We start from the raw sequence: 21,524 nt of genomic DNA, 5'->3' as shown, positions 1-21,524 counted from the left end.
GCTCTCCACTCCACAATCTATAGTTAGCGCTCTCCACTCCACAATCTATAGTCAGCTCTCTCCACTCCACAATCTATAGTCAGCTCTCTCCACTCCACAATCTATAGTCAGCGCTCCACAATCTATAGTCAGCGCTCCACAATCTATAGTCAGCGATCCACAATCTATCTTCAGAGCTCTACACTCCACAATCTATAGTCAGAGCTCTACACTCCACAATCTATAGTCAGCGCTCTACACTCCACAATCTATAGTCAGCGCTCTACACTCCACAATCTATAGTCAGCGCTCTACACTCCACAATCTATAGTCAGCGCTCTACACTCCACAATCTATAGTCAGCGCTCTACACTCCACAATCTATAGTCAGCGCTCTACACTCCACAATCTATAGTCAGCGCTCCACAATCTATAGTCAGAGCTCTACACTCCATAATCTGTAGTCAGTGCTCTACAATCTATCGTCAGCTCTTCACGCTCCACAATCTATAGTCAGCGCTCCACAATCTATAGTCAGCGCTCCACAATCTATAGTCAGCGCTCCACAATCTATAGTCAGCGCTCCACAATCTATAGTCAGCGCTCCACAATCTATAGTCAGCGCTCCACAATCTATAGTCAGCGCTCCACAATCTATAGTCAGCGCTCCACAATCTATAGTCAGCGCTCCACAATCTATAGTCAGCGCTCCACAATCTATCGTCAGCGCTCCACAATCTATCGTCAGAGCTCTACACTCCACAATCTATAGTCAGAGCTCTACACTCCACAATCTATAGTCAGAGCTCTACACTCCACAATCTATAGTCAGAGCTCTACACTCCACAATCTATAGTCAGCGCTCTACACTCCACAATCTATAGTCAGCGCTCTACACTCCACAATCTATAGTCAGCGCATCACAATCTATAGTCAGAGCTCTACACTCCATAATCTGTAGTCAGTGCTCTACAATCTATAGTCAGCGCTCTCCACTCCACAATCTATCGTCAGCTCTCCACACTCCACAATCTATAGTCAGCGCTCCACAATCTATAGTCAGCGATCCACAATCTATCTTCAGAGCTCTACACTTCACAATCTATAGTCAGAGCTCTACACTCCACAATCTATAGTCAGCGCTCTACACTCCACAATCTATAGTCAGCGCTCTACACTCCACAATCTATAGTCAGCGCTCTACACTCCACAATCTATAGTCAGCGCTCCACAATCTATCGTCAGCGCTCCACACTCCATAATCTATAGTCAGCGCTCTACACTCCACAATCTATCGTCAGTGATCCACACTCCATAATCTATAGTCAGCGCTCTCCACTCCACAATCTATAGTCAGAGCTATACACTCCATAATCTATAGTCAGAGCTATACACTCCACAATCTATCGTCAGCGCTCCACACTCCATAATCTATAGTCAGCACTCCACAATCTATAGTCAGCGCTCTACACTCCACAATCTATAGTCAGCGCTCTCCACATCACAATCTATAGTCAGCGCTCTCCACTCCACAATCTATAGTCAGCGCTCCACACTCCACAATCTATCGTCAGCGCTCCACACTCCATAATCTATAGTCAGCTCTCTCCACTCCACAATCTATAGTCAGAGCTCTACACTCCACAATCTATAGTTAGCGCTCTCCACTCCACAATCTATAGTCAGCTCTCTCCACTCCACAATCTATAGTCAGAGCTTTACACTCCACAATCTATAGTCAGCGCTCTCCACTCCACAATCTATAGTCAGCGCTCCACACTCCACAATCTATCGTCAGCGCTCCACACTCCATAATCTATAGTCAGCTCTCTCCACTCCACAATCTATAGTCAGAGCTCTACACTCCATAATCTATAGTTAGCGCTCCACACTCCATAATCTATAGTCAGCGCTCCACACTCCACAATCTATAGTCAGAGCTCTACACTCCATAATCTATAGTCAGCGCTCCACACTCCATAATCTATAGTCAGCGCTCCACACTCCACAATCTATAGTCAGAGCTCCACACTCCACAATCTATAGTCAGCGCTCCACACTCCGCAATCTATAGTCAGCGCTCTACACTCCGCAATCTATAGTCAGCGCTCCACACTCCACAATCTATAGTCAGCGCTCCCCACTCAACAATCTATAGTCAGAGCTCTACACTCCATAATCTGTAGTCAGTGCTCTACAATCTATAGTCAGCGCTCTCCACTCCACAATCTATAGTCAGCGCTCCACACTCCACAATCTATAGTCAGCGCTCCACACTCCATAATCTATAGTCAGCTCTCTCCACTCCACAATCTATAGTCAGAGCTCTCCACTCCACAATCTATAGTTAGCGCTCTCCACTCCACAATCTATAGTCAGCTCTCTCCACTCCACAATCTATAGTCAGCTCTCTCCACTCCACAATCTATAGTCAGCGCTCCACAATCTATAGTCAGCGCTCCACAATCTATAGTCAGCGATCCACAATCTATCTTCAGAGCTCTACACTCCACAATCTATAGTCAGAGCTCTACACTCCACAATCTATAGTCAGCGCTCTACACTCCACAATCTATAGTCAGCGCTCTACACTCCACAATCTATAGTCAGCGCTCTACACTCCACAATCTATAGTCAGCGCTCTACACTCCACAATCTATAGTCAGCGCTCTACACTCCACAATCTATAGTCAGCGCTCTACACTCCACAATCTATAGTCAGCGCTCCACAATCTATAGTCAGAGCTCTACACTCCATAATCTGTAGTCAGTGCTCTACAATCTATCATCAGCTCTTCACACTCCACAATCCATCGTCAGCGCTCCACAATCTATAGTCAGCGCTCCACAATCTATAGTCAGCGCTCCACAATCTATAGTCAGCGCTCCACAATCTATAGTCAGCGCTCCACAATCTATAGTCAGCGCTCCACAATCTATAGTCAGCGCTCCACAATCTATAGTCAGCGCTCCACAATCTATAGTCAGCGCTCCACAATCTATAGTCAGCGCTCCACAATCTATAGTCAGCGATCCACAATCTATCGTCAGAGCTCTACACTCCACAATCTATAGTCAGAGCTCTACACTCCACAATCTATAGTCAGAGCTCTACACTCCACAATCTATAGTCAGAGCTCTACACTCCACAATCTATAGTCAGCGCTCTACACTCCACAATCTATAGTCAGCGCTCTACACTCCACAATCTATAGTCAGCGCATCACAATCTATAGTCAGAGCTCTACACTCCATAATCTGTAGTCAGTGCTCTACAATCTATAGTCAGCGCTCTCCACTCCACAATCTATCGTCAGCTCTCCACACTCCACAATCTATAGTCAGCGCTCCACAATCTATAGTCAGCGATCCACAATCTATCTTCAGAGCTCTACACTTCACAATCTATAGTCAGAGCTCTACACTCCACAATCTATAGTCAGCGCTCTACACTCCACAATCTATAGTCAGCGCTCTACACTCCACAATCTATAGTCAGCGCTCTACACTCCACAATCTATAGTCAGCGCTCCACAATCTATCGTCAGCGCTCCACACTCCATAATCTATCGTCAGCGCTCCACACTCCATAATCTATAGTCAGCGCTCTACACTCCACAATCTATCGTCAGTGATCCACACTCCATAATCTATAGTCAGCGCTCTCCACTCCACAATCTATAGTCAGAGCTATACACTCCATAATCTATAGTCAGAGCTATACACTCCACAATCTATCGTCAGCGCTCCACACTCCATAATCTATAGTCAGCACTCCACAATCTATAGTCAGCGCTCTACACTCCACAATCTATAGTCAGCGCTCTCCACATCACAATCTATAGTCAGCGCTCTCCACTCCACAATCTATAGTCAGCGCTCCACACTCCACAATCTATCGTCAGCGCTCCACACTCCATAATCTATAGTCAGCTCTCTCCACTCCACAATCTATAGTCAGAGCTCTACACTCCACAATCTATAGTTAGCGCTCTCCACTCCACAATCTATAGTCAGCTCTCTCCACTCCACAATCTATAGTCAGAGCTTTACACTCCACAATCTATAGTCAGCGCTCTCCACTCCACAATCTATAGTCAGCGCTCCACACTCCACAATCTATCGTCAGCGCTCCACACTCCATAATCTATAGTCAGCTCTCTCCACTCCACAATCTATAGTCAGAGCTCTACACTCCATAATCTATAGTTAGCGCTCCACACTCCATAATCTATAGTCAGCGCTCCACACTCCACAATCTATAGTCAGAGCTCTACACTCCATAATCTATAGTCAGCGCTCCACACTCCATAATCTATAGTCAGCGCTCCACACTCCACAATCTATAGTCAGAGCTCCACACTCCACAATCTATAGTCAGCGCTCCACACTCCGCAATCTATAGTCAGCGCTCTACACTCTGCAATCTATAGTCAGCGCTCCACACTCCACAATCTATAGTCAGCGCTCTCCACTCCACAATCTATCGTCAGCGCTCTCCACTCTACAATCTATCGTCAGCGCTCCACACTCCACAATCTATAGTCAGCGCTCCACACTCCACAATCTATAGTCAGCGCTCTATACTCCACAATCTATAGTCAGCGCTCTACACTATGCACGCAGTACTCCACAATCTACACTGTTTGCTCTACAGTATATGTTCTACTCTCCGCTCTCTACTGTATTTGATTTATACTCCATGCACTCCACGCTCTGCACTCCTTTCTATACACTCCACGCTCTGCGCTCCAAACTCTGCACTTTATACTCCACAACCAATAAAAATGAAAATATGAAGCCAAGATCAGCTCTCCACAAAGTGTAGCTACTCTGCATTTTGTGATTATTATTTTTTTCCATTTATGTAGAAATTTGTTCTCTGTTCAAAAACTCTGTTTCCCCATGTGAATCGCTTCCTGTGCAGCCTGGGATAAGGAGGAGTTAATGTTGTGTAGCCGGTGTTAAGAAGAATGTTGTGTGTCGGTGTGGTTTTATGTGTAATAGAACGCAGACATGTGCTATGACTAAGCCCTCTTACACATCAGAGTTATGGGAACAGAACAATGAAAATAACGCAAGTGCCGGATTCAGCAAATAACTGAAGGAAACGGAGTCGAACAGAACCCATTGACTGTAATGGAACTGGTTCTGGAGAACACTTTTTTAGTAGAGAATGCATGCAGGACTGCTCCATATCCCGCACTCTATACTCCACACTCTGTATCCCGCACTCTATACTCCATTCTCCGCCCTCTATCTTCCATATCCAACACGCTGTACCCCACACTCCATATATCGCACTCTGTACTCCATGGTTCATTCTCCACCCTTTATACTCCACGCTTCGTATCCTACACTTTGTACACCACGTTCCATATCCCGCACTCTATACCCTACACTCCATATCCCACTCTCTAAACTACATGATCCATTCTCTGCCCTCTATGCTCTGTGCTTCAGTTCATATACAACACTCTATTCTTCATGCTCCATACACTGCACTGTATACCCCACCCTCAATATTCTGCACGCTATGTCTTATACCAAACACCTTATACTCCACACTGTATACACCATACTCTGTATCCCACACTCAATTTTGAACCATATTCTACACTCTTAACTGTGCACTGTGTATTCTGAAGTATGTTAGATCTGGGTTGTCTACTGATTGCTGTGTTGTTGGTCTCTTTGTACAGGAGCAAGAGACACCACTAGACCAACAATCGTTTAATATCTCTGGAAGGACAGGAGACAATGTAGAGAAGAAGAAGAAGTCGGTGAGTGATTACCATCACCAGATCACATTTTCCTATCTGAGCCTTGTTTGAACTATGTCAGGTCTGTGTAGACCCAGCAGCTCTTCCTTAAGGCAGGGTTTACACGCGCCTTCCAGAAAGCCGATTGTTGGGAAGGAAGTGTTCCATGCAGCGGTCTCCTTCACAGTATGAGGACAAGGGATCGCTATAGCTGCTGCCCAGAAAACGATGATTGATGTGCCTTCACGAATGACCGGACCACCCGATGAATGAGCGTTCCACTCGTTTATCAGGTGATCGTTGGCACATTTAGATGGGCAGATTGTCAGGAATGAGTGTTCGCAGGAACATCCACCTTTAGGATCGATATTCTTGCGATCACCTGATCAGTCGGATGACCCCCAGGATCAGTAGAGGCACTAGTTTTACTCATAGAACACTGTATGTATGAAGTTAAAGAAGACGGAAGTGGTGAAAACCTCATTTTAGGGGCCTAAATCTCTAGAAACTTGACACCCGAGTCAACTGGGTTCCTGAAGTTCTACAGTTGTTTTATTGTGCAGACTGCAGACCCAATATGTCTATTAGGTCATATGGATGTCATATACAGGTGAAACTCGAAAAATTTGAATATCGTGCAAAGTTCATTTATTTCAGTAATGCAACTTAAAATGTGAAACTAAAACATGAGACTCATTACAGGCAAAGCGAGATATTTCAAGCCTTTGTTATAATTTGGATGATTATGGCTTACCGCTTATGAAACCCCAAAGTCACATTTTTTAGGTACCTTTGCTCAGGGGGTATGGATTAATTAGCTGACTAGAGTGTGACACTTTGAGCCTAGACTATTGAACCTTTTCACAAAATTCGAATTTTAAGCTACATTAATGCAATTCCTTTTCATTTGCATTACTGAAATAAATGGACTTTTGCACGATATTCACATTTTTAGAGTTTCACCTGTATATGTGACCCCTTCCATGACGCAAAGTAAAAAAAAACTACTAACAAGTAAGGACTCTCCATATGGTGGACTTGAATTGTGTATACTTTTCATGGATGGCCAGTTTCTCTGTAAATTGGAAATGGTTCCAGAATCAGTGTGGGCCTGATGCTGGTGTGCGGGTGTCTCTGCTCTGCTCTGTGTCTCTGCTGATGAGAGGAGCAGAAAGGAGCCAATAAAAGGTGTGTTTTGGTGCCAATAACGGGTGTGTGGATGGTCCATGTTGGAGTTGACCTGCGACTGTCCTGTGAAATTAGTTAGTCCTGGGGCTTGTCCATCGGAGGAGCATCAGGAAACTGGAGACCAGAGTGGGCTTGTTCCCTGAGGCAGCATCAGTGTGAGCCTGCTGAACTCCACGCAGTAGGTTACCTGGCACACTATTGGGAGATCTATGGACTAGAGTTGCCATCTTGACATCGCTGAGTTAGGCTTGGAGAGCCATGAAGAGCAGATGGGCAACCACTCGAACACCACGTTACAAAGGAATAACACCACCTGCCGTAATTTAAGGGGTAACTGTAGATGAGCTTTAGAGGGGTTGTCCAGATTCTATATATCAATGACCTATCCTCAAGATTGGACATAAATATCAGATGGGCGGAGGTCTGACATCTATCACCCCCACAGATCTGCTCTTCTAATGAGCTACCAATGCCTCAAATTTATACAGAGGCTGAAAGCATGGCTGTTTTAATGAGATTAGTATACAGCCAGATACTCCTTTCCCTGAATACATTTGGCACAAGGAGAGGAGTTATTATAGAGTAGGGTCCCATCTAAAGGAGGCCAGCTTGCCATGGCAGATAAACACAAATCATTTTGATCCAATTATATTTGCTAAGTACCTCATATTCAATTCATGTAGTGAATATAGCATTAAGTAAAAGTGTCAGCATTTTTTTTTTGCTTGTGTCTCCATGGTAACAGACTACAAACAAACCCTGTGTAGTCTGATCCTGCCTTACTACCTGGACTTACTCTCTTCCATCTGTCCTCTGTTTTTTGCTAACATACATCAGACAGGTCAGTAAGAAGCAAGTGAAACATGCAAATGACTCAGTATAGACTCCAGGGTAAAACATGGTTCCTGACACACCCAGGACATCACATTCATGTCCTTCGTGTCTTCTAAAAATTTTGTGATCAGTGTCAGCAGCCCACGGTCTATGGGCAATAGTCAGACCTCCATATGCAATGATACTTCCATCATTACAGTCATTACAGCCCCAAACAGCCCCAAACAGCCCCAAACCCGGAAATGCCCAGTTATGGGCGGGTATTGCATCATCCCCGACCATTTTCAGGATGGGACAGCGCAGAATTACTGGGACTGTCTCTGAAAATCAGGCACAGTCCCAGCAACTATGGTCCTAGTCCCAGGAACCCAGGACAGCTGGCAACTATGCACAATAGAGCCTTAGTAAGTGGGAACTACATTCTCATATTGTGGCACTGTCTGTGATAACAGTGATGTGTCAGCGCACAAATGCAGGGGATGATGTCATTGGGACACAGTGACCAATTATGTTATTGTGTGAATTATTTTTTCCTCTTTCAGTTTTGGCAAACATCGGTGAAGATCCCACGGTGGCTGATTGCTTGTTCCTGTGTGTTCGTCCTCCTCCTCATCACAGCCGTAGTGCTAGGTGAGTGTCAGAATTATCACATGACTGACAGTGAATGGGCCAGATCTATCTCCAGGGCCAGGTAATAGTATGTATGAATAAGACCATTTCCTTCCATCACCCCATCCTGATCATGTGTGGCCTTCCCTGAAGATTTTCTTAGACCATACTTAATGGCTTCATCTGTGTTATTGGTACTATATCACAGTAGTAATATGGCTGTATTTCTCCAGGGAAACTCCTAAATCATCCTAGTTCACCAGGGATATCCTGAACCACCATTGATGTCCTAAATTATCCTAAACCACCAGAGTTATCCTAAACTATCTTAGACCATCAGGGATATTCTAAAACCACCCTAGACCACCATGGACATCATAGACCACCAGGGATATCCTAAATCATCCTAAACCACCAGGGATGTCCAAAACAATCCTAAACCACCAGGAACATCACAAACCAACCCAGACCACTAGGAATATCCTAAACCACCCTAAACCACCAGGGATATCCTAAACCACCCTAGAACACAGGGATATCATAAACCATCATAGAACACCAGAAATATCTTAAACCACTCTAGACCAAAATGGATATCCTAAATCATTGTAAACCACCCAGGATTTCACAAACAATCCTAAACCACCAGGGATATCCTAAACCATCCTAGACCACCAGGAATATCCTAAACCACCAGGAATGCCCTAAATCATCCTAAACCACCAGGGATATCCCAAACCACCATAGACCACCAGGGATATCCTAAACCATCCTAGATCAGCAGAGATATCTTAAACCCCTCGAGACCATCAGGCATATCCTAAACCATCCTAATCCACCGAGTATCTCATAAACGCTCCTAATTGACCAGGGGTATTCAAAACTAACCTAGACCACAAGAGATATCCTAAACTCCCCTAGAATACCAGGGATATCATGATCCACTCTGGACCACCAAGGATATATTTACCACACTAAAACAGCATGAATATCCTAACCACACTAGAACAGAATAAATATCTTAACCACACTAGAACAGCGGGTATATCCTAAACCACTGTAAACCCCCAAGGACATTATTATTAACCATTGACATCATCAACCAACAAAGAATGTAGGTAGTAATCACTAAGCTAATTAATTTGTGAGAACCCCTAACCTCTCTTCATATATACTCCAACAGCTAAACCCCCCTATCTTTATCTACCCCATAGATTCCCTTCCTGCCCTTGTGCCCCTCTTTACATATAGCTTCTTATACCTCAGAACACCATTATGATGACATTAGAATTCATGGGTTCACCATCTGTATCAGCATTATATAACATGTGCAACACGCCAGACCTGCAGGGTATGGCGAAGTGAGGTCACGGTTATGGGCAATCGAGGGTTGCTCACTGTATTGGAGAACCCTGGGCAGGCATGTGGCAGTGAAGGAGAGGTAGACACGGTTCCTCTGGGGCACACTCTGTATGTAGGGACCAGGCCTGATGGTGGATGAGGTGCCCTGGATGTTACGGGTATTTTGAGTGCCTGGGGCAAGGTCCCTGTTGGATTCGTGACGCCAGTGCCTTTGACGGTGGCACACCGATTGGTAGTTGGAATGATTAAGGTACACAGGTAGTATAGTGAACCAAACGTTACTTTACTGAACAGTCCAACTTTGTACAAGCAGGTGGTAACACAGTCCTTCAAATCACAGTTTCACAAGTAGGCTTTCTCCACAAAATGGCAGGTATTAATCATGCAAGATACTCAGAGGGTAAATTCACAATGCACTCAGAATCAGGTTGTACCTTTCCTCAGAAATAGCGTACACTGTTCTTTCTAGAACTCCTGTCTGGCTTTCTATCCCAAGGCCCGGATGCCTAAATGGTGGCTTAAATCCTTGGTAAAATATCTTCCTCTGGTATTAATTAAATCCTTGCTTTATTTTCTGCTGCATCTGCCCATTACTTATCTTTCCCTGGGATTTCCTTACTTGTTTGGTGAATGACTGTGGGTTTCTCCCAGGAGGTTCTGTCCTGCTACTGGGGTGACTTCAGAGCTAACTAAGGCTCTCTTGGCTTCAGGCAGGCTGGATCTCCTCACTAGCCTCCTGGTCATAGCTAGCAGCCAGGGCTATCAAGCTGCATGTCAGGAGAAGGCTTTCTAACCTCTGTCTTCTCAGACTCCTGACTCTGCACTAACTCTCCCTGTCTAGGCCTGGACATTTATACTAGGGGCTCCCTATCTCCCTCTAGTGTCTGGGATGTCTAACTACACCCAACTAGGCCTGCTATTGCATCATACAGGGGAACATTGCATATAAAAACACATTAGAAAATACATTAAATGCACAATTAAATATAACATTTCTGTCCCTTGTGAGTAGGAGTAACGCGCACACCAATTGACCCTTGTGTAGTGCCCACCCCTACCTAGTGGGACACTACATATGCACCATTCGTGCAATGATATGGACATGCTGGTTATTATGGTTCCATAAGAAAGAGTTCTCTTGGAGTGAGGGACACTTGGTGATATTTTTCAATTTTTGTCCATATTCATACATTATTTAGATAAATAGAAAAGAGACCCCCCCTCTGCGCTCCTATTGTATGGATCTGTGTAAATCTACCTGTATAGGGAGATCCTGCTGCTCAATGTCTGGTAAGGAGTAGTGATGAGCGAACTTCTGTTTTAAGTTCGGCGTCTAAAGTTCGGGTTCGGGTTAGCGGAGAATCCCGATATGGATTCCGAATTCCGTTGTGGTCCGTGGTAGCGGAATCAATAATCGGCCATTATTGATTCCGCTACCACAGACCACAACGGTATTCGGAATCCATATCGGGATTCTCCGCTAACCCGAACCCGAACTTTAGACGCCGAAATTAAAACAGAAGTTCGCTCATCTCTAGTAAGGAGCTATTGTTCTCCTTAGATAAATATATACAAAATGGATATATCACCCGTGGGAGATATGGGACATAAGCGCTGGAATACACAGTCCAAAACAACTAATCCTTTAGATGGGTATTAAGGTTAGATACTGATCTGAATAAATGTGTAATTTGCTGCAGAAATACATATACCGGTGTGAATGGTTGTAAGGATCAAAACATGTGGTCAATAGGTGGAGGTGACAAAAGGCATATAGCTCAGAGAATATGAGTATCGGTGCTGAAAATAAAGCTGTAAGTGAAGGGTTAATGCTGATATTCCCAATATCATTGGTACCTTGTCCTGTCCTCCAGAATATTCTCTTGGTGAATGTTCAATGTGCCGTGTTCTGAGTTCTTCTCGATGTTCCTGTAGGGATGCTGTTCTCCTTTCAGATCGCGGTGTTCTTCTGCTCACCTGCCAGCTGCAGAGCGGCCCCGGCCGGAAGCACGCGCGGCGCGAGGGAGCTTGGTCTGTTACCTGGGAGACCGCTTGCGGTGACGTCACCGGTGCAGGTACGGAAGCCTCCGTAGGACAAAAGACTGTAACCTACGCGTTTCAGAGCCTATTGGGCTCCTTCGTCAGGGTTAGTCTGTTAGTTGTACATTGGAGGCTTTAATAGCTTATCCGGTTTCCCATAGCAACGGGCAAGCATTGATCTTGAAATAGAGGAGGTACCAAACTGTCAATCTGCATTGGACGTACTGAGTGCGATTCATTTCCCCATGGATTTTTTCAAATGTTCACTTATGTGTTTGTTTCTTTATTTTTGCATTATTTGGGATTAGGTTATACAGAGGGGTGACAACTTTGGTCTATTTAGGTTATATACATGTCCATAGAACACCATCAATATCTTGTTTTGTAATTTTATTATTATTTTTTATTCTTTATTTTTTATTTTCTACTTTTTTGAGGGGCTTATTGGATGTTTATTTATTATTGAAATGCAAACAATTCTATTTCCTGGTTAAGTCCGTTAGGGGCCAAACTATTGCATTTAAAAATCCATTTGCTCTCAGTTCTGGACATGGCTTTGATGTAATCGCCTCCCCTTTCGTCTTGTTTGACTTTTTCTATGCCCCCAAAAGTAGATCCTAGGAATTTGCCCTGATGAAATTCTGTATAATGACGTGATAGTGGATGATTTTTGGATTTTTTATTAATATTATTAATGTGTTCCCTTAGTCTGACCCTCAGTTCTCTTTTAGTTCGTCCCACATACATCTTGCCGCACGGACACTTAATATAGTAGATGACTCCTTTGGTGTGACAGGTAATGTGGCGAAACCAACCTCGCCACTGGGTTTTGGAGAGGGCTGTTTAAAAGCCTCTTGCCTCAGGATTATGGCCCATAGTAACTGTAAAGGAGAAGACAGACCGGCCGCACAGCTTAAATCTGTCTGTAGAATTGTATTTTATGTTTATTATGCGTTCGGTTAAATTGTATGTTATGTGAGGGTACCCAGATAGCTAATATTATTGTATTCGTGTATTCTGAGTGCCATTCACCTAATGATATGCGCTCAGACTTGAGCTATCTGGGCATATGTTAAATGTCTGTGTTTGCTGTGGGGGTGTGCCATTGTGTGTTTGGGTGGTGATTCCTGTCCTGTTGTCTCCGCATGTGTATTGGTGATCTCCCCTTTGTCCTGAGAGATAATTGGATTGTGTTCGGTCGTCTCCGGGACAGAGGGGAGGAAACCATGATGCATTGTGGGGATATGTTGTATCTGTCCTGTATCTGCAAAAACTGTAATAAAAACCAGGCTGGGTGTGCCAGCACTTCAGACCACTGCTTGACCCTCAACACGGAGCCTTGTCTCGTTATTGGGGGATTCCCTGTATGCTGTTGGAGACTGATTGCCAGGAGTGTAAGCTGACGGATACGCTTTTCCTGTTCGTCTGACTGACAGCTACTTGTGAGGTTCCAGTTTGGAGTGCTATTTTGTATCCAGTTCGGGAGGTTGGTGTTCTGCAGTAGCTGTGCCTGTCTCTCGGAAAGGGGCATATCGTCTAAGCGGATCTTAACCCCTTGTCTGCGGAAACGGTGCCGTTACATTGGTGGCAAGCAGCGGGATCGTTCCTACAGCCAGAAGGACAGCTACAGGAGACACCATTTCTTTGGATTCTACAATTTAAGGGCAACGCATGTCCCAGTACAGCGACCCTAAAAGCACCAGGATGGAACCAGCAGTGGTATACGAGGAGGAGGACCTGGATGGCCGGGATGCATTAAGGAAAGGCATCTGGTACCAGGCCCTGGATAATGTACAATACCAGCGAGGTGAGAGTCTCCCCAGTGAAGAGCAGCGGTTGCAGAAGCAAGTGGCCCTGCGGATGCCCTTCCTGGGAGAGCAGCCCCTGGAGGAATGGGTAATGGAACTACAGCACCGGGTATGGCAGGAGCTATGGCTGGAGGATGCCTACCAGGCACTTTGGTGGTATGTGGCACAGTTTATACCCTGGACAGCTGAGCATGACAAGCCAGAGGGAGAGGAGTTTGATGGTCCTGGCTTGTTATGGGAGTCCTTTGCAGAGCCTGACTTCGGGAGCCCTGCACAGTCCAGACTTCAGGACATTTTCTATGAGAGGGAGGCTAGGCATGAGTGGGATGACCCCCATGAAGTAGAGAAAGACCTGGCTCACCTAGCAACCCTGGAGTGGGAACTGGAGCAGGACTACCGAGATCTCTTCCACTCCATTGAGAAGGCTCAGCAGGACGGTAAGGTGACAGACCCAGATCCAGACCCATTCAGCTGGGCAGATATTGTTGATGTTTACTGGGAAGAACCCCAGGTGGCCGGTGGAGATGGGACCGAGGTCTCTCCACCGGTCCTGCAGGGAATTGGGAGCCTAGTCTCCATTCCCCAGCGGCAGGCTGAGTTACAGGGGGCAGAGGTAGTTGTTCCTGCCCCCCAGCAGCAGAGTGATATGCCGGGAAGGCAGTGTAAAGTGCAGGGAGAGGAGAGCAGCGGCCTCCCTCCCCAGCGGCAGGCTGAGTTACAGGGGGCAGAGGTAGTTGTTCCTGCCCCCCAGCAGCAGCATGATTTGTTGGAAATTGGGAGCCGAGTCTCCATTCCCCAGCGGCAGATGGAGTTACAGGGGGCAGAGACAGTCGGTCCTGTCCCCCAGCGGCAGAGTGTCCTACAGGGAATAGAGAGCCCAGTCTCCTTTCCCCAGCAGCAGGACACTGTATTGGGAGCGGAGGCGGTCGGTCGCCCTCCCCAGCAGCTGGAAGTATGTATGGGAGAGGAGCTCGTTACCCCCTCTCCCCAGCGGCAGCTTAACGCACCAGGGGGAGACAGTAAGCCCCACAACTGTGCAGATGGGACCGTGGTCTCTGCACTTACAGCACAGGGGGTAGGGACAGTTGTTCCTGTCCCCCAGCAACAGGGCAGTTCAGCCAAAGGGGAGACAGTCGGTCTCCCCCTCCAACAACCAGGCTCCAACCAGGCTTCTTCCGTGGTAGCGCTGGCACCAGGGCTGAGTACCGCTGATCCCTGCCCACAAAGCAACCTCCACTCCAAACCAGGGAGCAACACAGAGACCGGGAGTACCAGCTTCCAACATAACTTTGGTAGATTCACTGGACAGAGACATGCTACGAAATTCAGCAGGTCCAGTATTTTGTTGTGGGTGGCCTGCCAGACTAACTCAGGTACCGACCGGCGTGAGGTCAGGTATCTGGTTAGTCTTCCCTGGGGGGGGGAGATGTGTGGCGAAACCAACCTCGCCACTGGGTTTTGGAGAGGACTGTTTAAAAGCCTCTTGCCTCAGGATTATGGCCCATAGTAACTGTAAAGGAGAAGACAGACCGGCCGCACAGCTTAAATCTGTCTGTAGAATTGTATGTTATGTTTATTATGCGTTCGGTTAAATTGTATGTTATGTGAGGGCACCCAGATAGCTAATATCATTGTATTTGTGTATTCTGAGTGCCATTCACCTAATGATATGCACTCAGACTTGAGCTATCTGGGCATATGTTAAATGTCTGTGGTTGCTGTGGGGGTGTGCCATTGTGTGTTTGGGTGGTGATTCCTGTCCTGTTGTCTCCACATGTGTATTGGTGATCTCCCCTTTGTCCTGAGAGATAATTGGATTGTGTTCGGTCGTCTCCGGGACAGAGGGGAGGAAACCATGATGCATTGTGGGGATATGTTGTATCTGTCCTGTATCTGCAAAAACTGTAATAAAAACCAGGCTGGGTGTGCCAGCACTTCAGACCACTGCTTGACCCTCAACACGGAGCCTTGTCTCGTTATTGGGGGATTCCCTGTATGCTGTTGGAGACTGATTGCCAGGAGTGTAAGCTGACGGATACGCTTTTCCTGTTCGTCTGACTGACAGCTACTTGTGAGGTTCCAGTTTGGAGTGCTATTTTGTATCCAGTTCGGGAGGTTGGTGTTCTGCAGTAGCTGTGCCTGTCTCTCAGAAAGGGGCATATCGTCTAAGCGGATCTTAACCCCTTGTCTGCGGAAACGGTGCCGTTACAGGTAATATAGTCCTTTATTATGTATTTGCCTTGTGGGGTATCTATCTGAAATATGGGTTTGACCTGGTGCCTCAGGATCTTACAGTTAGTACACAGTCTACAGGGATAAAAACCCTTTTTGGCGCATGTTCTCAGGATCCCTTTGTCTTTCTTAACAGAAGGGGCCACCAAATTGGCCAGGTTTGGAGCTTTTTTAAAGATAAATGTAGGGTTATTGGGGATCTTATTCCCAATAATCTTGTCATATTTCAAAATATCCCAGTATTTGTATATGATTCTTTTGAAATTATTAACCCCTACACTATATGTTGTAATGATGGGGATTTTGATATCCTCGAAATCTTCAGGGTCATTATTGTCTCCTTTTTTCCTGGATTTGTTGTCCTCCAATAAGGTGTTCTGGTCCAATTCTTCTACTTTTCTAATAATGGGAGTAAGTGTTTCTAGTTTATAACCTTTTTCTGTAAATTTAGCATTTAGCATTTCAGCCTCTTCTTGGTAGTTGACCTTAGTAGTACAGTTTCTACGTGCTCTTATATATTGGCTGTAAGGGATGTTATTTAGCCATATAGGTAAGTGACAACTGTCCAGGGGAATAAATCCATTGGTGTCTGTGGGTTTGTGGTATGTTTTGGTTTGCAATTTGCCATTCTCAATAAAAATATTCAGGTCAAGGAAGTTGATTTGGGTTTTATCATAGGATGGGGTAAATTCTAGATAAAAATCATTTTTATTTAAATCCGTTAAAAAACTATCAAGGGATGTGGTGTCCCCCTGCCAGATAAAAACAATATCATCAATAAACCGCTTCTAGAGGACCAGACCCGCACCGAGCCTGCCATGGGGGAAGATGGTGAGCTCCTGCCATCTGCCCATGTATAGATTTGCGAAACTCGGTGCGAATCTGGTCCCCATCGCGTTCCCCCACGTCTGGAGGTAAAAGTCAGGTCCATATTTAAAATAATTATGGTCTAAAATAAACATGATACAATCGCCTATAAAATGTATTTGGTCACCTGACATAGTACTGTCTTTTTAAAAAAAAGTGTTCCACGGCTTCTCGTCCCTTTGTTTTTTCAATCACTGTGTACAGGGCGGTGACATCAAGGGTGCCCAAGATAAAATCAGCCTGCCACTGGATACCCTCTAATATTTGTAAGATATGCTTAGTATCTTTCAGGTATGCAGGTAATTTTGATACCTTATCTTGTAGTATAACATCAACGTATTTGGATAAGTTGGAGGTGAGGCCTTCTATTCCAGAGATTATAGGTCTGCCAGGGGGATTAGTTTTATTTTTGTGAATTTTGGGTAAATAATAGAATAGGGGTATTCTGGGGGTTTGATTGTTGATGAAGAGTGTTTCTTCTTTAGAAAGTGCACCCATATTTTTACCTTTTAAGATTAGTTGGTTTAATTTGCACGTGTATTGGTTTGTAGGATTACCTGGTAGTTTCCTGTATGTTTTTGCGTCTGAGAGGAGTCTTACAGATTCTTTGTGGTAATCATCTAAATCTAGTATTACTAGTCCTCCTCCTTTATCGGCTGGTTTAATAATAATCTGGTTATTAGTTTGTAAGGATCTGATGGCTCTGGTCTCACGCTTAGTTAAGTTCTGGGGTCCTTTTTTCTTTTTTTGGGTCATATGGAGGAGGTCTCTAGTCACCAATGACTGAAAAGTGATCAATGAATCCGAATATTCTGTGATTGGATTGAATTTGGATAATGGTTTTAGATTAGTGTGTATAAATTGGTCCTCTAGGGTTAAAGTGTTGTTTGTGTCAGTTTTTACTGGTCTGGTATTCTCTTCATTTCTATACATTCTAATCTTTTGGTGAGTTCTATTATTTCTGATGATTATTCCCCTCTTTCGTTCCATTATAGAGATGTTTTTTAGTGAATTTGTTGTTTGTTTGTTCATTCTGCCCATTCTTTCCTTTTTGATCAAGAATTTTTTTAGGGCTAAGTTTCTCAAAAAAAATTTGACCCCAATAAAAGCGTCAAAACTATTGAATCTGGAAGTAGGGGCGAATTTGAGGCCTTTATGGAGGAGGGAAAGTTTTTCCATACTAAGGATGTGGCTACTTAAATTTAATATCCCTTCTCCTATAGTCTTTTGTTTCTGCAAGATTTTAGTTAGTCCTCGGCCTCTTTTTCCTCTTTTTGTTTTTTTCTTTTTGTTGGGTTTCGTGCCTGAAAAAAATCATTTTTAATAGTTTTCTTTATTGTTCTTTTATTATTGTTTTTACTTGTAGTTGTGCTATGTGCTCTGGTTTGTATAGATCTCTCTTTTTGTGTTTCTGGCGACTGTTGGCGTCGTACAACTGTAGCGTAGCTGACTTGTTGGTCCAGCTTGTCTATATTATTAGTTTGGGTAGTAGTCCCGGATAGTGGCGACTCTGCTTCAATAACCATATCCTCATTTATCTCCTCTAAAATAGCATACCTATTTGGTGATATTATAGAGCCGTTCTCCAGTTTTTTATTTTTACCATTATGGATTCTAATTTCCTGTGTCACTGATGATGGTTCTATAAGTACATCATTATCTATATTACTAGTGTTAGGCTCCTTTATGGGACTTTCTTCATGTACTGTTAGGTTGCTTATGGTGCAGTCGCACCATGTGTTGTCAATAGTATCAAATTCTTCTTCCATTGTTGGACAGATCTCCTGTTGGGTACGTCCATTGCAGATTGACAGTTTGGTACCTCCTCTATTTCAAGATCAATGCTTGCCCGTTGCTATGGGAAACCGGATAAGCTATTAAAGCCTCCAATGTACAACTAACAGACTAACCCTGACGAAGGAGCCCGATAGGCTCTGAAACGCGTAGGTTACAGTCTTTTGTCCTACGGAGGCTTCCGTACCTGCACCGGTGACGTCACCGCAAGCGGTCTCCCAGGTAACAGACCAAGCTCCCTCGCGCCGCGCGTGCTTCCGGCCGGGGCCGCTCTGCAGCTGGCAGGTGAGCAGAAGAACGCCGCGATCTGAAAGGAGAACAGCATCCCTACAGGAACATCGAGAAGAACTCAGAACACGGCACATTGAACATTCACCAAGAGAATATTTTGGAGGAAAGGACAAGGTACCAATGATATTGGGAATATCAGCATTAACCCTTCACTTACAGCTTTATTTTCAGCACCGATACTCATATTCTCTGAGCTATATGCCTTTTGTCACCTCCACCTATTGACCTCATGTTTTGATCCTTACAACCATTCACACCGGTATATGTATTTCTGCAGCAAATTACACATTTATTCAGATCAGTATCTAACCTTAATACCCATCTAAAGGATTAGTTGTTTTGGACTGTGTATTCCAGCGCTTATGTCCCATATCTCCCACGGGTGATATATCCATTTTGTTTTCATACATTATTTAGCTCTCCTCATCTTTGTGATTTAAGGTCTTCTATTATCCTGGGGTGCAGTGAAGGATGTTAGCCCCTGTGGACCCCCATGTGAAGAGTCCTGGATTTGGGTTGGAGGTCACTGTTACTTCTTCTCAAATGATTCTAAGTCCTGGAATGACAGCCGGGAGTTCTGCACTACACATGGCTCTGCACTGGCCGTGCTCATCGATCCAGAGATACAGGTGACTTCATCTTTATCCCCCTCCTCCCCCCCCTGTCCTTATCCTAATACACATACATCAGGTCCCCTCCTCGTTCTGAGTCTAGTCTCATCATGTCAAGCTCCTACACTTCTCAGGTATTTATGTTGTGCTGCGCTGGGAATACAAAACGTTAAAGGGCAACTCCACCTAACTTTCACCAAAAAGGCAGCAAGAAACAGAGAAATGCTCGATGAGCTCAGAAATGCCATCGGAAATACCTGGGGCTGCAGTGACCAAACGACATCATGAAGATGAAGGGGGGGCCGTATTGTGTGTTGTCTGATCATCAGCATCATGTGGGGGAGGGGCACAGACATCAAGACCTCATACGTACCCCGGGCAATACTTCTGGGTGGGAGATATATTGAGTTGCTGCACAGTTTTGACACTATTATAATAATTTTCTTCCAGAAAAACATAAAACGATATCGGGAAACTGTTAATTACTGGATTGGGCTCAGCATGAACCAGGACGGGCGGTGGGTGTGGACTAATGGTTCCCCGTATAATGGCAGGTAGGTCATGTATTAAAGAATGTCCCCCTAAAGTAAAGACCCACACCCATATACATAATTTGCTTCTTTTTCCGTTCTTGGAAAAGCTGGATGATGGCCAATACAACTTTCACATATAGATTATATAGGGGAGGGGTCTCTCTATATAACAGTGATATCATTGTGTTTAATAGTGTAGATAATCAGAACATCAGCGACCTGAGATGCGCTTACCTGAACTCCCACCTGGGCGCGCTACACTGCTCTACACGACGTCAATGGATTTGTGTTAAGGACTCCGCCAGGTAGCAGCCGGTATGTTCCACACTCCGCCATAGTCAGTTATCATATGGTTCTGTATGGTTATGAGATGTCTGCTGCCACCTATCAAATTGCTGCCCAGCCCCCACCTGGGCTCTGCCAGAAGCACCATTAGTATGACTGAAGTCTAATTTTGCCCATTCACACTAACATCATCAGTCTTCTCCACATAAACACACCCCTCAGTTTTGTGTAAGCTATCTGGACTCTTTCTTTCAGTGTGAAATCTGCTTATCTTGGCCTGGGCAGCATTACTCCAACAACTATCAGTGACAATGAGGTGACAACCTATTTAACCACTAGCTGGCTGTAACGAACCAGCAGGTGTGAACTCACCGTGCCACTGACTGGCAATTCTCTGGAGGGGCGCAACTAAGCAACACATGGTATTCACTAGAGCCTCAGATGGTGAGGATAAGCTTGGGCCGAAGGTAGTTGCCAGGGGCTACTTCAGAGCGTAAACCGAGTCAGTGGCAGTGGCAGGAAGCATAACATATAAGACATAACACAAGGCAAGGTAAAAAGCATGGTCAAGGCATAGCAAGGTACAGGACATGGATGAGGCATGGCATGGAACAAAACAATAACAAGGCATAGCGAAATACAGGGCATGGAGGAGGTATGGCATGAAACAAGACATGGACAAGACATAGAGGCAGAAAATGGGCATTCCCCCTCCGGGGAACACAGGAACCCTCTTCCGAAGGCAGGACATAGGACAGACATGAACAGAACATGGACATAAGCCAAAGGCACTACAGGACAGGTATGGGACAGGCTCTAAGATGCAGTTACGCACTGCTAGGCGCTCAGATGCAGTTACACACTGATAGGCATACATGGACAAGACATAGGTAACAAACAAGATACAGAGCAGGAACTGAGCATAATATAGGGCAGATACAGATCAGGCAAGGATAAACAAGATACAAGATACAGAATACAACAATGTAAAACCAGGCGGAACCATACAAACAGGAAGATGGTAAGACCCCTTGGGTCAGCAGCAAGAAGCTACACCTAGAACCAAAACTGGACAGACTGACCCCAAGCCCCACAGCTCACAGTAACTTAAGGCTGCATAAGGAGACACCTAAGAAGCCCCACCCAGGCTCAGAACAGGGGCGTTAACCCCAACAGAACCAGGCACAAACTTACAGGCAGAAGTACAGGTCGTTGCCCCTGGCAACCAGCATCCACGGAACACTGAAGCCATTATGCCAGAGCACAACAAACCTAAACACAACATAAACAGACAGGAGGATAGCAAAACACTCACAAGCAGTTCACAAA

At 45.0% G+C, this 21,524-nt stretch overlaps 1 protein-coding gene across 1 annotated transcript in view; it reads left to right on the top strand.

The window, feature by feature from the left end:
• LOC122933880 (C-type lectin domain family 2 member A-like) overlaps nucleotides 1-21,524 on the top strand; it is a 45,517-nt gene that overhangs the window by 22,727 nt on the left and 1,266 nt on the right. The window contains exons 4-8 of the mRNA XM_044288979.1: nucleotides 5,682-5,762; nucleotides 8,306-8,393; nucleotides 19,208-19,395; nucleotides 19,828-19,931; nucleotides 20,105-20,225. Coding sequence (XP_044144914.1) covers nucleotides 5,682-5,762; nucleotides 8,306-8,393; nucleotides 19,208-19,395; nucleotides 19,828-19,931; nucleotides 20,105-20,219 — 576 coding nt within the window. The 3' untranslated portion in view covers nucleotides 20,220-20,225. The remainder of the gene's footprint in view (nucleotides 1-5,681; nucleotides 5,763-8,305; nucleotides 8,394-19,207; nucleotides 19,396-19,827; nucleotides 19,932-20,104; nucleotides 20,226-21,524) is intronic.

Source organism: Bufo gargarizans, chromosome 4, assembly GCF_014858855.1.
Source record: "Bufo gargarizans isolate SCDJY-AF-19 chromosome 4, ASM1485885v1, whole genome shotgun sequence".
In the NCBI taxonomy this organism is placed as follows: domain Eukaryota; kingdom Metazoa; phylum Chordata; class Amphibia; order Anura; family Bufonidae; genus Bufo; species Bufo gargarizans.
The sequence above is the reverse complement of the archived record's forward strand: the minus strand, read 5'-3'. Positions and strand labels throughout refer to the sequence as shown.